The sequence below is a fragment of the Armigeres subalbatus genome, chromosome 2 (assembly GCF_024139115.2).
Source record: "Armigeres subalbatus isolate Guangzhou_Male chromosome 2, GZ_Asu_2, whole genome shotgun sequence".
NCBI classification, from domain to species: Eukaryota; Metazoa; Arthropoda; class Insecta; order Diptera; family Culicidae; genus Armigeres; species Armigeres subalbatus.
This window is the reverse complement of record NC_085140.1, coordinates 316,433,188-316,449,985: the sequence shown is the minus strand read 5'-3', so window position 1 is coordinate 316,449,985 and position 16,798 is coordinate 316,433,188. Positions and strand designations below refer to the sequence as shown.

At 38.1% G+C, this 16,798-nt stretch overlaps 1 protein-coding gene across 4 annotated transcripts in view; it reads right to left on the bottom strand.

The window, feature by feature from the left end:
- Positions 1 to 16,798, bottom strand: part of LOC134212637 (netrin receptor unc-5-like) — a 909,680-nt gene that overhangs the window by 396,355 nt on the left and 496,527 nt on the right. For all 4 annotated transcript variants that reach the window (XM_062690661.1, XM_062690659.1, XM_062690660.1 and 1 more), the window contains one exon: positions 5,337 to 5,533. In XM_062690661.1, the coding sequence (XP_062546645.1) occupies positions 5,337 to 5,533 (197 nt within the window). The remainder of the gene's footprint in view (positions 1 to 5,336; positions 5,534 to 16,798) is intronic.

Sequence of the window (16,798 nt, the reverse complement as noted above, 5' to 3'; positions counted from 1 at the left end):
ACACTATGTAAAGATTGTCATCGGGGATGCAAATGCGCAGATCAGAAGGGAAAGTTTTTTTTTGTCTTGTCATTGGTACGGAAAGCCTTCATTCCGCTGCCAACGATAGTGGTCTGCGACTTGTAACCTTTGCTGCTGCTAGAGGGATGGCAATAAGCAGTACCTACTTCGCACGTAAAAATATCCGCAAACACACCTGGCAACATCCGAGTGGAGACACTTGCTCACAGATAGAACACGTTCTGGTCACAATCTTGTACCCAAGTAGCACACTTCTATGATATTTGGTTGCAGCAACTTGATTGTGACCAAATTGAGTCATATATAAGTTGCGGTAACCGAATCGGAACATCTGTGCTACTCGGGTAGTTGCAAAAATTCGAGCGCGACTTTCCAGCGTCACGAATTCACGAAACAACAGAACAATGCGTTTCAATATCCAACGCTTGTCAGTTGAAGGAGTTGCTGAACAGTACCACCAGAAGCTGAACGAGCGGATAGGAGATGCCACCAGATCTAGCGACGTTAACAGGTCGTGGGAAAATATCCACGAAGCTGTGACTACAACAGCGCAGGAAGTTCGAAGATTTGTTAAAAGGTGAAAATGAAGACGTATTGAGAAGCATGGTAGACATAGTCGGCGACGGTCAATCTGTGGAACGACCAGCGCTGGACGAGGTTAAGAAGGCACCAAACGAGCTGAAAAACAGTAAAGCTGCATCAATTAATCATTCACATTATCCAGAAAATATGGGAGGATGAAGAACTGCCTGCCGGCTGGTTGGATGGCCTCATATGCCCAATCGATAGTAAAGGGCACAGACTGGAGTGAGCCAATTACAGGGGGAACTCGGCGTACAAAATCCTGTCTCGTATCCTGTTTAACAGACCGAGACCGCTTGAGGAGTCTTTCGTCGGCGAATACCAGGCAGGGTTTCGTGAGGGCCGATCAACGACGGATCAGATGTTTAGCCTGCGGATAATCCATGATAAATTCCGGGAGTACAACTTGCAGACTCACCATCTGTTCATTGATTTCAAAGCAGCGTACGATTCAGTGAAGAGAAATGAGTTGTGACAGATATTGTTCGAACATGGTTTTCCGGCGAAACTGGTTAGATGGTCGCATATGGTCCTGGGCTTTGCGGACGACATCGACCTTATTGGAATCGATCGTAAAGCAGTAGTGGAGGCTTTTGTCCCACTGAAGAGGGAGACCAATAACTCTGCCAAGACAAAGTACATGGTGGCAGGTAGAGATAGGATAGATAGGTAGAGCAGGTAGACATGTGACAATGACGTTTCCCGTGAAGTGAAAAGACGTATTGCTGCTGCGAATAGGGCCTTTTACGGATTACGTAGATAGCTCTGATTCTACCAGTGGCTCTTTATGGTCATGAAGCATGGACATTAAAAGAGGTGGACCGAGCGAAAAGTGCTGCGTACAGTTCTCAGAGGGAAACTAGAAAATGGTGTGTGGCGTAGACGCATGAATCATGAGCTGTATCAAGTATACGAAGAAGAAAATATTGTGAATCGTATAAAATACGGCAGACTTCAGTGGGCTGGTCACTTAGTGCGAATGTCGGAAGCAAAAATAGCGAAAACAATATTCAACAGAGAACCAGATAGGGGCCGGCGACTTCGTGGAAGGCCACGCACACGCAGGCTGCACGCGGTGGAATCGGAGCTGGGTACCCTGCACGTTTGGGGAAACTGGAGGAACATCGCCCAAGACCGACGATTATGGAGCTCTACAATACGCCAGGCAGAGGTGTATCGACGCTGTAGCTAACCAGGTATCCAGGTAGGTATCATAAGTTTCATATTTGTTCGAACTCGCTGTATCACTGATAATGCTTGCAAAAATCTATGTTTTTTGATGGATAGTGATGTTAATGGGTATGGTTTCTTATATCTGTGGAAAATAATCGGATCGTTTATTGTTTTTAAAAATCTGATTAAATTGATCACAATTAAATACCTTAAGGATAAATCGTTTAGCTCAAACCTTTGTAGGGGTATGTGGCGGGGCCAACATTATCATCATCACATGTAGGAATTTCTTTGGAATCTCCAGTAGGTATTTCTCCGGATATTCAATTGGAAATTCCTTCGTAAATTCTGAAAAGTCATTCAAAATTTCTTTGGAAATTTCTTCAAGAGTTTCTAAAATTTCTTCAGGATTTTTTCCGGGAATTGCTTCTGAAAATCCTTTAGAAATTCGTTCCACTTCAGGAATTTACGCCATGAATAATTGAGAAACTTTCGCCAGGAATTCTTTTCGAAATTCCTACAGGACTTATTACGGAAATTTTGTTGTGATATTTTTCCGAAAGTTTGTTAAAAAAAGAAATCTGAAAACCTTAAGGAATTTTAGGAAGATTTTCTATCGGAAATATCAAAAGAATTTCCAGGTGAAATATCCGAAAGAACTCTTGAATTTCTAAATAAATTCCCGGAAGAATATCTGGAGGAATTTCTGAATCAATTTCCAAAGAAATTCATAAAGAAATTTGTTAAAGATTTTTTTCAAAAGGGAACTTTGGATTTTTTTCCTGACACAATTTCCGCAGATATTCTTAAAGAGATTTACGAAAAAAATCCTAAATTAATTCACAAAGAAATGGTTGAATGAATCGCTACAGAAATTTCTGAAAGAATTTCCGAAAAAATGGACTTTTCAAAGGAATTCCTAAAAGAGAGAGATTTCTCCCGAAGGAATTTCCGAAAATATTCCTAAAACAATTTCCGTAGGTATTCCTGAAGGAATTTCCGAAGAATTTTACATAGGCATTTTCGAAAAAAAATTCAAAGGAATTCGTAAAGGAATTTCCGAACGGAGCTTCCAAGCAAAATCCTAAAAGAAATTCCGACAATCCTAATATCGGCAAGAATTTAATTGGACATTCCTTCATGAATTCTTTTGAAAAGTCCTCCAGGGATAAAACCTACGAAAATTTAAAGCAGGAATTGTAATAAAAACTAAAAATCCTCTACGAGTTCTTTTACGAAATTCTCCAGAAATTTCTTTAATGATTTCTTCGGAATAATTCTTCCAATTCTTGCATTATTTTTTCAAGAAATCACTTAAAAGACTCTAGGCAGAAATTCTTTTAATTTCTTTGAAATTCCCACAGGAATTTCAGAACTTCCTCCAGGAGTTCTTCAGAAAATTCTTTTAGGAAAGTCAGAAGCTTTTTAGTGACTCTTCCAGAAATTTCTATAGACTTTCGGAGATTCCTTTTTGAAATTTCTTTCGAGCAATTTTTCGGAAATCTCATCAAAAGTTCTTTTAGGAATCCCTTGGAAATTTATTTTGGGAATTCCTTCGAAAATTTCTTCCAAACTTCCTTCTGGAAATTTGGAAGGAATTTTATTCCAATCAAAGGTAATTGCCTATTTCCGGGGATTAAACCACCCGACTTGGACGTTAATTTACAATGTTATGAAAACTCATATGTGAATATGTACGTTATGTGGAAGATATTGATTTGGAAAATGTATTGGAGGTAACCACTTTCCCTTCGATGGGACTTGAACCCATGACCCTACAGTACGCTAGACTGGTGCTTTAACCAACTAAGCTAAGAAGGACCTCCGTCGGCCTTCGCAACCTAGCGGCTACTGAACGAGCTCGAGATTCCCAAATTGGACGCATAGTCAAATCACTCGCAATCCATTTATCAAGCCAATACTTCCACATGTGTATTGTACACGTCCACATTAGAGGAGCGTGAGTATATATATATATATATAGTATATATACGGATTTTCTAAATGTATTTCGGGAGAAAAATCTAAATAAATATAGTTATTATTTAAGGAATTTCCTAAAGAAGTATGAAAGGAATCCAGGAAATCATTTCTTATGAACTCTTTAAATTAATACTAATTGGAATTTTCAGATTTTTTTTCTAGATTTCTAGATTTCTACAGGAACATCTTCAGAAATTACTTCAGGGAGTTCCTCCTGCGAAAATTCCTTCAGAAACATCTGAAGGAGTTGCTTCGGGAATTTTTCCAGAAATTTATCCGGGAATTCTTTCGAAAATCCAAACAGTAGTAAAAAAAACGTGAATTTGGAATTCATTCCTTCATTCATTCATTCCTACTTCATTCCTTGCTTAAAAAAAAAACAAAATATCGGAACTGCAGTCGATCCATTATCGTACATCTCCGGATATTCTCATGAGTTCCTTGGGAATTCACTTCAAAAGTTGCTTTGAAAGTTTCTCCAGTATTCATTCAGGTGATATTTCATGATTTTATCCAGGGTTTGTATCCAAAGGAGAATGTAAAAATGTTAGTGCCCCACCATTTCCAGAACTCTGGTGCCGCCAAAGCACCCAAACAGTTTGCCCAGAAGCTGTTGGAACCAGGTCATAGCATAAGGTCATAGCAAAAGAGGACATAATGGTATCATTCGAGGTAGCGGCATTATTCCTAAGCGTTCCAGTGAAAGTTGCTCTGAATCTTCTGGAGGATTAACTGCTAACGAAGGAATAAATAAATAAATTGAATTAGAATTATGAGGTTGAGCATAATTTATCATTACTATCGTAATAGTCATCATAACTGTTGCATGTCCAGGCGAAAAACATTTCCAGAAGTCATACACATGTTCAAATATTATCTGATTCGTTAGAAGTATTTGGTTCGCCTCACTATCGAACAATGCATTTTATACTTGATGAGTTTGGAATACCTTAAGAAAACGTTTTTAGATAGATCAGTCAAAGTAAGAACTCTAAGGGATACATAACCCTTTAGAATAAAGTTTCTCACGAAAAATGAAAAGGAGACAGAGAAATGAAATCACATGCCTACAATACATTGAAAGAAACCCTACACTATTCGTTCCTTTCTTCGATTAGTTACACCGTCACGAAAGGTATTCCTTATGACGCATTTTCTAGGATACCTGCTCATTGAGAAAGTACGTGTATAATCAATGCGTAAGAAAGCCAGACTGGCATCGGGAAGCCAGTCTGTTGCAGAGAGCATTCCTTTTTGACAAGCGTTACAAATTGAAATCGTCCCGAGTCTCTCGTCACCCATGAACCCAAATCCTGACGCAACATCCTGATGCTGTCGGTCTTTAAATAAAGAACAACCATGGAACATCGAACAGGTAAGGAAAAAGTGTAAGATGAGATGTCCTGCTGACGCCTGTTCATCCCTTGCTTAGAGAGAAAAAAAAGCTAGCAGGTGGTTGATTGATCCGACGTCGGATTCATTCATTGCCCTCCACCATCATCATCAGCACAACATCATCTTCGCCATAATCGACTTGGAAACATTCCTCCCGTAACCATTTCTCCCCGTACACTTACCTGCATGGTGACGTGCGCGACCAGCACTTTATCATCCACAGTAATCACCACCGGGGGGTTCGCGACCAGGGGGATCCCATTCTTGAGCCAGGAGATCTTGGCAACCGGAGTGGCATTCACGTTGCAAATGATCTCCGCCCGGCCACCCAGCTCGACGCGGATCGACTTCGGCGTGATGCTGATTTGCCGCTTGATATCTGTGACGGGTGGAAAAAAAATGGAAACAAAATAAAATAAACGTAAATACGCTGGCAAAGGTGCATTGGTTTCGAGCGAGTGATTGTTGCAGTGCGCGGTGATCCAAAAAGATTAATTTTGATCTCTATACTTTTGCTTAACTACGTACCCGCAGGAAACCCTCTTTTATGAGAATCGAATAATTTTGCTTGAATCTGATAGATTTGTATAACTGTAAGGCAAATAAGGTACTTAGTCTTTTTAACCAACCAACGGTTGTTGTAAATCGGTAAAATAATATAAAATCCTGCTTGATAAAAAAATGTCAGACTTTGGGACTTACGTATAACAAAACTACTGATCTACAAAGAAATTATGCAGTAATATAAATAAAATTTACTTTTTTATGTATATCAAGAATTTTAAAAGATTCGATGCAGGTATTCTAAAATATAAAACCCAGATTAATCCACCTAGCGGTGATGGTGCCTTTCTCGTTCGTTCAAAAGGTTTGAAAAAATCTCAAATAACACCAATATGTGGATTGGTCTTATTTTTCATATTTGTTTATATGCATAAAAAAATTCTCGCCAAATGCAAAAAATGGCATTTTATTTTGTAGTTTTAAAATTAGTATTTTCGCCATAACTTTTGACCCAATGAATCGCCTGCTTTGAGCGTACTTACAGCGGCACACTAGGAGTTAACTTCCTGAAATCAGTATGGCGAAAGGCATCTAATGTTCGATTTCTCAAAATTAATCACCTTCATCGAAAACATATTTGGTAGGCGTAGTAGCGGACACCTTCCTACATAACCGGTACCAAATAGTTTTTCATAAAAAGTTCCTAATTTTGAGAAAACCCGCCTTAGATGTCTTTCGCCATACAAATTTCTGGCGGTTAACTCATGCTGGCTATTTTGCGCATATACTATAGCGCCTGGATGAGGCAGCAGCGGGTAGAAAATCAGCCACTGCCAATAATTCATTGTACGATCCGGCCAAGTTGCTATAGGAAACAATGGGACAAGATTCTGCGTCGAATGCAATCTGTTGCAAGCGACCTGAGAAGCACACATATTGCACATCAATCACAGTAACTCATATATGACCGGATTCAGTCACAATATGGTTACTGCAACCAGATTTGTTGAACTTGTGTTGCTTGGGGAATAGATGAAGTCTAAGTGCTAAAAAAGTGAGCTAGTTTTTTTTTGAACACTTTTTCACAATAAATAGTAATTTGATCATAACATCTAAGCCCATAGTCCGATCTGGCCAATTTTCAATAGGAAACAACGGGACACGGGACAATAGGAAACAACAGAATTCCACGTTGAATGCAACTTGTTGTGAGCAAATCGGTTGAGGATATGTGCCCGAAAAATGAGTGACATTTTTTACGCGATTTTTTCGTATGAATTTGTATTTTGGCCATAACTCTCGATCCCATAGTCCGATCTGGCCAATTTCAAATAGGAGATAATGGGACAGGATTCTGCGTCGAATGCAACTTGTTGTGAGCAAATCGGTTAAGGATATGTGCCCGAAAAGTGAGTGACATTTTTTACGCGATTTTTTCGTATAAATTTGTACTTTGGCCATAACTCTCGATCCCATAGTCCGATCTGGTCAATTTCAAATAGGAAATAATGGGACAGGATTCTGCGTCGAATGCAACTTGTTGCGAGCAAATCGGTTGAGGATAAGAGCTTGAGAAATGAGTGACATTTTTCACGCGATTTTTTCGTATGAATTTGTATTTCGGCCATAACTTTCGATCCCATAGTTCAATCTGGCCAATTTCAAATAGGAAACAATGGGACAGGATTCTACGTCGAATGCAAGTGGTTGCGAGCAAATCGGTTAAGGATATGTGTCCGAAAAATGAGTGACATTTTTACGCGATTTTTTCGTATGAATTTGTATTTTGGCCATAACTTTCGATCCCATAGTTCGATCTGGCCAATTTCAAATAGGAAACAATGGGACAGGATTCTACGTCGAATGCAAGTAGTTGCGAGCAAATCGGTTGAGGATAAGTGCCCGAAAAATGAGTGACATTTTTTACGCGATTTTTTCGTATAAATTTGTATTTTGACCATAACTCTCGATCCCATAATCCTATCTGGCCAATTTCAAATAGGAAACAATGGGACAGGATTCTGCGCCGAATGCAACTTGTTGCGAGCAAATCGGTTGAGGATAAGTGTCCGAAAAATGAGTGACATTTTTTACGCGATTTTTTCGTATGAATTTGTATTTTGGCCATAACTTTCGATCCCATAGTTCGATCTGGCCAATTTCAAATAGGAAACAATGGGACAGGATTCTGCGTCGAATGCAACTAGTTTGGAGCAAATTGGTGGAGGATAAGTACCCGAAAATGAGTGACATTTTTGAGTAGTTTTGCACACATACACACACACATACATACACACACACACACACACACACACACACACACACACACACACACACACACACACACACACACACACACACACACACACACACACAGACATCACCTCAATTCGTCGAACTGAGTCGATTGGTATATAACACTATGGGTCTCCGGGCCTTCTATAAAAAGTTTGTTTTTGAGCGATCATATAGCCTTTACCGTATACTTAGTATACGAGAAAGGCAAAACGGACTTCACTATTACTCCTTTTGGATCACCGTGCAGGGCGATAATCCCGCGAGCGATTCGTTGATGCTGTTGAGTGGTTGCTGCCCGTGTTAATCATGCTAAGCTTTATAAGCTCAACGGAAAAGGTGCAGAATAATCATCGATGAAAAATTTGAATGTGAAAGTGATCGTTGTTGGGTAGTGCGGTGCGGCAATGATGGCGCAAAAAGGTGGAAAAATGTGAAGAGTTTCGACCACCCACCGACTCTTATGCCGGAGAGTATTTTTATTTGCTACATGCTGTTTACGTTTTGGGCTTGAATTGCCGCAGGTCAAGGGCTGTTAACGTGAGATGTTTAGCGACTGCTAAATGTGGAGAGGAAACATAAAGTAGCCTGTCATGGTGCATGACATGGGAGCTATATTTGGAGAGTGGATGGATCCGACACCTGAAATCTAATATTTTGGGCATTTTCTTGCCCAGAATCGCTTTTAGTTTTTTGTTGATCAATAGCCGTGGAATATGTTTCTGTCCTTGGAAAGCAAATACATGTACCTCAATTGATATAACCGACAAAATCAGGATTTATTAGCACCGTACCACGGAATTAAGAACCCTAAAATATATCATCACGTAGTTAGATGGCCTTAAAGTAACTCTAACTAGTCTTCAATTGAAACTCATTAGATGCTTTGAATACAATGTAGATATTTTACCTCCGATTAAGTAATTATCTTTAAATTGTTGACACCTACCGGTTCCCAAAACCTTCCACAAACAAAGTTAAAGTTAAAACATTAAAAATTTACTGCCACAACCTCCACAACCACCTAGCGAGACAATTTAAACGCCAAATGCAGCAATTATTTGCTGTTTCAAGTAGCTCAGCCCTCTCCATGATTCACTCAGGTCCATCAAACCGAGTTAGGTACTGCTTCTGCCGCAAACCTAAACCGTTCCGCGTAATTGTTTGATCAAACACTCGACGTTAGCGGTGCGTTAGTCTTCACTCTTCGTCATCACGGCGAGGGACCACCGTTGGCACCGAAACGAGGCGAAATCAATTTGCCTGTGAATGGGTCCGATTTTGTCATGGTCAATAAAAGCGGTTACGAAACGATTAACTTCTGCTCCCCGCTCGGATCGTTGCTGTCTTGAGATATATATTTTTTCCCTTTTTGGGTGCCGTTGTTACGGCTCTGATGCGGTTGATACTCGGAGTTTGGCGAAGGGGCACGCGAGTCCATCATTCGAGCATCATCGTCAGAAATCGATTCGATACAGTTTAAAAGTCGAACTGACGGCGTCGGATAGTTTACTTTAAATCGTGGTGTTGTTCTCCTTTTGCGGGGACGACCCTGGTCAGTCCGCCGTTCGTTTGAAGTCGTCACGCCGAACCAGATGCGGGCATTAAAATCCGTGTAGCAATAACGTGTAAATATTTGGACAGATATCGAAAGAATTTTTTTCGGGGTAAATACATTGGTCAGATGGGTTTCGTTCCTTTTTGTCAGTCGGGGTGCGCAGATATCCGATTGTGACAGGGCGAAGACGGATGTGTTTGCCGTGGGTCAAGAATTGTAAGCCACATAACAAACGATAATATTTGCGGATGGAATTTACTTTAACAGCGTTTTGAACGACCAATCAGTTTGGATTGCTTTTGATATCTTGTTTGCTTTTGTGAGCCGTTTTAAGCTATTCAAATTTGATCGCCCAGTAATTCGATGGGCGTAATGCAACATCGTAAATCATAATTTACATGTTAATGCTAATCCCTCGGAGACACGCCGCTATGTTTGAATACCTTCTGATAATCTATTATGCTTCTTTATATTTAAATTCCTCCCCAGGTCGGTCGTGGCGAAAGCAGAAGCGTGTCCCCGAAGTGGACGATAAGAATCTCGGGCGAGGGAGCAAAACCTCAAACTCACATCTGGCTTCTCTTTATATGCAAATCACCTTTGCCTCAGCTGTGTACTTGGTGCCACAATGACTATCGTCATCATCATCATCATCGTCGTTATTGTGAATAGCGGTTTAGTCGGTAAAACGGGATCACACTCCACCAAATCTCCTAACGTCCGTTGAGGCTGTCAAAGCTGTTTGATCATTGTCAAGCTTTTATTTCGGTTTTGTCACATCGTTTGTTATTCTTTCTTCGAGTTCCATTGTCAGTCTGATTTTCATCTTTAGGGCATGGAGAGTACCATTTTTTGCCGTTCATCCTTCTCGATGTCATTGTTTTTTCATTCTGATGGACAATACAAATAGCGTAGTAAGGCTTCAGGATAAGCAGGAGCTGAAAAGGTGGGGTTTTTGTATTTTGAAAACTTGTTTTTCTTCTTCAATGGCTCAACATTCAAACTGGAACTTGGCTTGCTTTTCAAATTGAATTTGTATTAATTTGATTTTGAATTTGGATTAATTTTGAATAGGATTTGGATTAGATTTGGATTGAACTTGGATCAGATTTGGATTGGATTTTGACTGATGAATTGGACTTGGATTTGATTCGAATTTGTTTCGATTGATTTTGGATTAAGTTTGGATTGGATTTCGATTGGATTTGAATTAGATTTGGATTGCATTGGGATAAGTTTTGGATTCGATTTTGATCGGATTTGGATTTAATTTGAATTGATTTTGTATTGGAATGAACTTCGACTTGGATTTGGACAAGATTTGGATTGGAGTTCGATTCGATTTGAATTGGATTGGATTGGATTAGATTTTGATTGGATTGGATTTGGATTGGAATAGATTCGTATTGGATTGAATTTAGATTGGATTTAAAATGGATTTGGATTGTACTTCGATTGGATTTGGATTGGATTCAGATTGGATTTGGATTGAATTCAGATTGTATTTGGATTAGATTTGGATTGGATTTGGATTGAATTTGCATTGGATTTGGATTAGATTTGGATTGGATTTGGATTGGAAATGGATTTGATTTGGATTTGATTTGGATTGGAATTGGAATAGATTTAGAATTGGAATAGATTTGGATTGGATCGCATTTGGATTGGATTGCATTTGGATTGGATTTGAAATGGATTTGAATTGGATTTCGACTGGATTGGATTAAGATTGGATTTGGATTGGATTAAGATTGAATTTGGATTGGATTTGAATTGGATTTGGATTGGATTTGGATTGCATTTGGATTGGATTTGCATTGGATTTGAATTAGATTTAGATTGAATTTGAATAAGATTAGGATTGGATATGAATTGGATTTGAATTGGGTTTGGATTAGATTTGAATGGGATTTGAAATGGATTTGGAATTGGAATAGATTTGGATTCAATTTGGATTGGTTTTGCATTGGATTTGTATTGGATTTTGATTGGATTTGAATTGAATTTGGATTGGATTCGAATTGGATTTGGATTGGATTTGAATTGGAATTGAATTGGATTTGGATTGGATTAAGGTTGGATTTGGATTGAATTAAGATTGGATTTGGATTGGATTTGGATTGGATTTGGATTGGATTTGGATTGGATTTGGATTGGATTTGAATAAGATTTGGATTGGATTTGGATTGGATTTGGATTGGATTTGGATTGGATTTGGATTGGATTTGGATTGGATTTGGATTGGATTTGGATTGGATTTGAATTGGAATTGAATTGGATTTGGATTGGATTTAGATTGGATTTGGATTGAATTTGGATTGGATTTGGATTTGATTTGGATTGGATTTGAATAAGATTTGCATTGGATTTGGATTAGATTTGGATTGGATTTGGATTGGATTATGAATTTAATTTGAATTGGAATTGTATTAGATTTGGATTGGATTGCATTTGGATTGGATTTGAAATGGATTTGGATTGGATATCGACTGGATTTGAATTGGATTAAGATTGGATTTGGATTGGATTAAGATTGGATTTGGATTGGATAAAGATTGGATTTGGATTGGATTTGGATTGAATTTGGATTGGATTTGCATTGGATTTGAATGAGATTAGGATTGGATCTGAATTGGATTTGGATTGATTTTGGATTAGATTTGAATGGGATTTGAAATGGATTTGGACTGGAATTGGAATAGATTTGGATAAAATTTGGATTGGATTTGGATTGGATTTGTATTGGATTTAATTGAATTTGCATTGAACTGGATTTGGATTGGATTTGGATTGGATTTGGATTGGATTTGGATTTGATTAGGATTGAATTAAGATTGGATTTGGATTGAATTTGGATTGGATTGAATTCGGATTTGATGTAGAATGGATTTTTATTAGATTTGAATTGGATTTGGATTGGATTTGGATTGGATTTGATTTGGATTTGGATTGGATTTGGATTGGATTTGGATTGGATTTGGAATGGATTTGGATTCGTAGTTTATTGGATTTGGATCGGATTTGGTTTTGCATTGGTTTTGGATATGATTTTGATTGGATTTGGATTGGCTTTGGTTTGGATTTTGATTGGATTTGGTTAGGATTTGGATTGGCTATGGTTTGGATTTGGATTGGATTTGGATTGGCTTTGGTTTGCATTTTGATTGGATTGGGATTGGATTTTAATTGGCTTTGGATTAGGATTGACTTTGGATTGGATTTGGATTAGATTTGATTTGGATTGGATTTGGATTGGATTTGAATTGGACTTGGATTGGATCAGATTTGGATTGGATTTGGATTTGGATTGGTTTGAAATGGTTTGGATTGGATATCGACTGGATTTGAATTGGATTAAGATTAGATTTGGACTGGATTAAGATTAGATTCGGATCGGAAAAAGTTTGGATTTGGGTTGAATTTGGATTGAATTTGGATTGATTTGCATTGGATTTGAATGAGATTAGGATTGGATCTGAATTGGATTTGGATTGATTTTGGATTAGATTTGAATGGGATTTGAAATGGATTTGGACTGGAATTGGAATAGATTTGGATAAAATTTGGATTGGTTTTGGATTGGATTTGTATTGGATTTTGATTGGATTTGAATTGAATTTGGATTGGATTCGAATTGGATTTGGATTGGATTAAGATTAGATTTGTATTGAATTAAGATTGGATTTGGATTGAATTTGGATTGGATTGGAATAAGATTTTTAATGGATTTGGATTGGATTTGGATTGGATTTGGATTGAATTTGATTTGTATTTGGATTGGATTTGATTTGTATTTGGATTGGATTTGGATTGGATTTGGATTGGATTTGGATTGGTTTGGATTGGTTTGGATTGGTTTGGATTGGTTTGATTGATTTGGATTGGTTTGGATTGGATTTGGATTGGTTTTGATTGGTTTGGATTGATTTGGATTGGTTTTGATTGATTTGGATTGGTTTGGATTGGTTTGGAATGAATTTGGATTGGTTTGGATTGGTTTGATTGGTTTGGATTGGTTTGGATTGGATTTGGATTGGTTTGGATTGGTTTGGATTGGTTTGGATTGGTTGGATTGGTTTGGATTGGATTTGGATTGGTTTGATTGGTTTGGATTGGTTTGGGTTGGATTTGGATTGATTTGGATTGATTTGGATTGGTTTGCATTGGTTTAAATTGGTTTGGATTGGTTTGGATTGGTTTGGATTGGTTTGGATTGGTTTGGATTTGGATTGGTTTGGTTTGGTTGGTTTGGTTTGGATTGGTTTGGATTGGTTTGGATTGGTTTGGTTGGTTTGAATTGATTTTGGATTGGTTCGAAATGGATTTGATTGGTTTGAATTGAATTGAATTGGTTTGGTTGGATTTGGATTGGTTTGGTTGGTTGGATTTGGATTGATTTGGATTGGTTTGGATTGGTTTGGATTGATTCGGATTGGATTTGGATTGGTTTGGATTGGTTTGGATTGGTTTGGGTTGGATCCGGATTGGTTTGGATTGGTTTGGTTTGGATTGGTTTGGATTGATTTGGATTGGTTTGGATTTGGTTGGATTTGATTGGTTTGGATTGCATTTGGATTGATTTTGGATTGGATTTGGATTGAATTTGGATTGGATTTGGATTGGATTTCGATTGAATTTGGATTGAATTTGGATTTGGATTGAATTTGGATTGAATTTGGCTTAGATTTGGATTGAAATTGGACTGGATTTTGATTGGATTTGAAATGGATCTGGCTTGGATTTGAACTGAATTTGAATTCGATTTGGATTGAATTTCGATTGGATTTGGATTGAATTTGGATTGGATTTGGATTGGATTTGGATTCGATTTGGATTGGATTTCGATTGGATTGCATTTGGATTGGAATTGGCTTAGATTTGGATTGGATTTTGTCTGGATTTGAATTGGTTTGGAATGGTTGGATTGGATTTGGATTGGTTTGGATTGGTTTGGATTGATTTCGATTGGATATGAATTGATTTGATTGGTTTAGATTGGTTTGGATTGATTTGGATTGGATTTGAATTGATTTGAATTGGATTTGGATTGATTTTGATTGGTTTGGAATGGATTTGGATTGGATTTGGATTTGATGTGGATTGGTTTGGATTGGATTGGTTTGGATTGGATTCGAATTGGTTTGAATTGGATTTGGATTGATTTGGATTGATTTGGATTGATTTGGATTGATTTGGAATGGATTTGGATTGGTTTGGATTGGATTTGGATTGGTTTGGATTGGATTTGGATTGGATTTGGATTGGTTTGGATTGGATTTGGATTGGATTTGATTGATTTGGATTGATTTGGATTGGATTTGGATTGATTTGGATTGGTTTGATTGATTTGGATTGGATTTGGATTGGATTAGATTGATTTGGATTGGTTTGGATTGGTTTGGATTGATTTGGATTGGTTTGGATTGATTTGGATTGATTTGGATTGATTTGGATTGGTTTGGATTGGTTTGGATTGGTTTGGATTGGTTTGGATTGATTTGGATTGATTTGGATTGATTTGGGTTGATTTGAATTGGATTTGGATTGGATTTGAATTGGATTTAGATTAGATTTGGATTGGATTTGGATTGGATTAGACTTGGATTGGAATAGATTTAGATTCGATTTGGATTTATTTTGATTGGTTTTTGATTGGATTTTGATTACATTTGGATTAGATTTTGATTGGATTTCGATTGGATTTGGATTGGATTTGGATTGAATTCGGATTGAATTTGGAATGAATGCGGACTGGATTTGGATTGGATTTTGATTGCATTAGGATTGGAGTGGGATTAGTTTTGAATAGGATATTAATTTTGATTGAATTTGTATTGGATTCGTATTAGATTGGATTGCATTTGGGTTCTACTGTAATTTGAATAGATTTAAATTACATTTAGAAAGGGTTTCGGGAAAATAAAAAAAATAATGTTCTCCTTTCATTGCACATCTTGATTCCGCCTATGGAAATGAGCCACATTTTACCGGATTCGTTTTGTCATCTTTTCTAAGACCACGATCGGATCACAGCATCGGTGCACACTGTCAGAAGAAGCAAAAAGTGAAGTGCCACAAGGCTTGAAGTATCATTCATTTGTGACTTGGCACCATTTTTTTCTGCCCTCTCTGTTCATACATTTGGTCTAAAATCCCACTTTGAAATAGACTCCGCTAAACTGGATGGCGACGTTGGTTGTTCTGATGGCGAAAGAAAGCTTTGGAAAGGACATTGAAACCGATGCGGATGACTGTTGTGTAGCCGAGGAAAAACTATGCTGATATTTTATTCATAGAATTTTTCTGGTCGCCACTCCGATGAATGTTTCAGCAATTGTTTGGTCTTTCACGTCTTTATTTTCTGTAGAATGGATTTCTCATGCCCGTGCCCTGTGTCTCGCAGTTTGACGCAATTGCTGGCCGAAGAACAGCAGAGGGATTTTTGTTCTATCGTTTTGAGACAACTTCTTCCAGCTCCTTCGGGTTGGGTCGAAATTGAATTAGATGGTCTTAGCCAGATAAAAGCGCAATTTTCTTTTACTTCGTCTTTGGGTTCGCTCCGGAGAGCAGATGTTCCAGCAGGGATAATGCAGCATAATCGCAAATGGGAATAAACTCCCTCGAGTGTCGAGCTTTGTCGAATAGTCTAAATTGCGTCCTGAATGTGATTACTATGTGAGAAGATCCTTTTGGAGTGCTCAATATTTGATTTGATGTGGCACCACGACCTTCCTCCGGAGTAAACTTGTTGAACGATTCATTTCCATTTGTATGAAAGCAATTTTAGCATTTTTATATTGATATAAATTCTTGGCGCCATGTGTAGGCACAATAATTGACTCGGTGTGAGTCCCTGCTTTGCCACTGACTGGCGGTCATTCATCTCGAAGAAAATTTACTCTTTCTCACTGATAAACTCTAAACAAACAAGCTAATGTCAACGAAGGAAACCGAAAACCATTATGGTTGTATTATAATCCTATGACACTCCAGGTTCGGAGAGACTAATATCCGTTCTTTACCTTGCCCAACCTCAGATTTGTAACAACTCAAATTATGAGATAAGACAATTTTCATGTCTAATAAACCCTTTTGCTCGGACAAATAACGATGATTCTACTTCCTCGTCACCCGCGCAAGAGGAAGGCACGTGTACCCGAGGGCACAGACAACGGCACAAAACCTCGAACCAACTATGAAAATGTTTGTTATTCAAATTACCCACAAATAATGATGATAAACCTTGCGGAGTATACATATTTGAAGGTGAGACAGCGGCCCCATCAT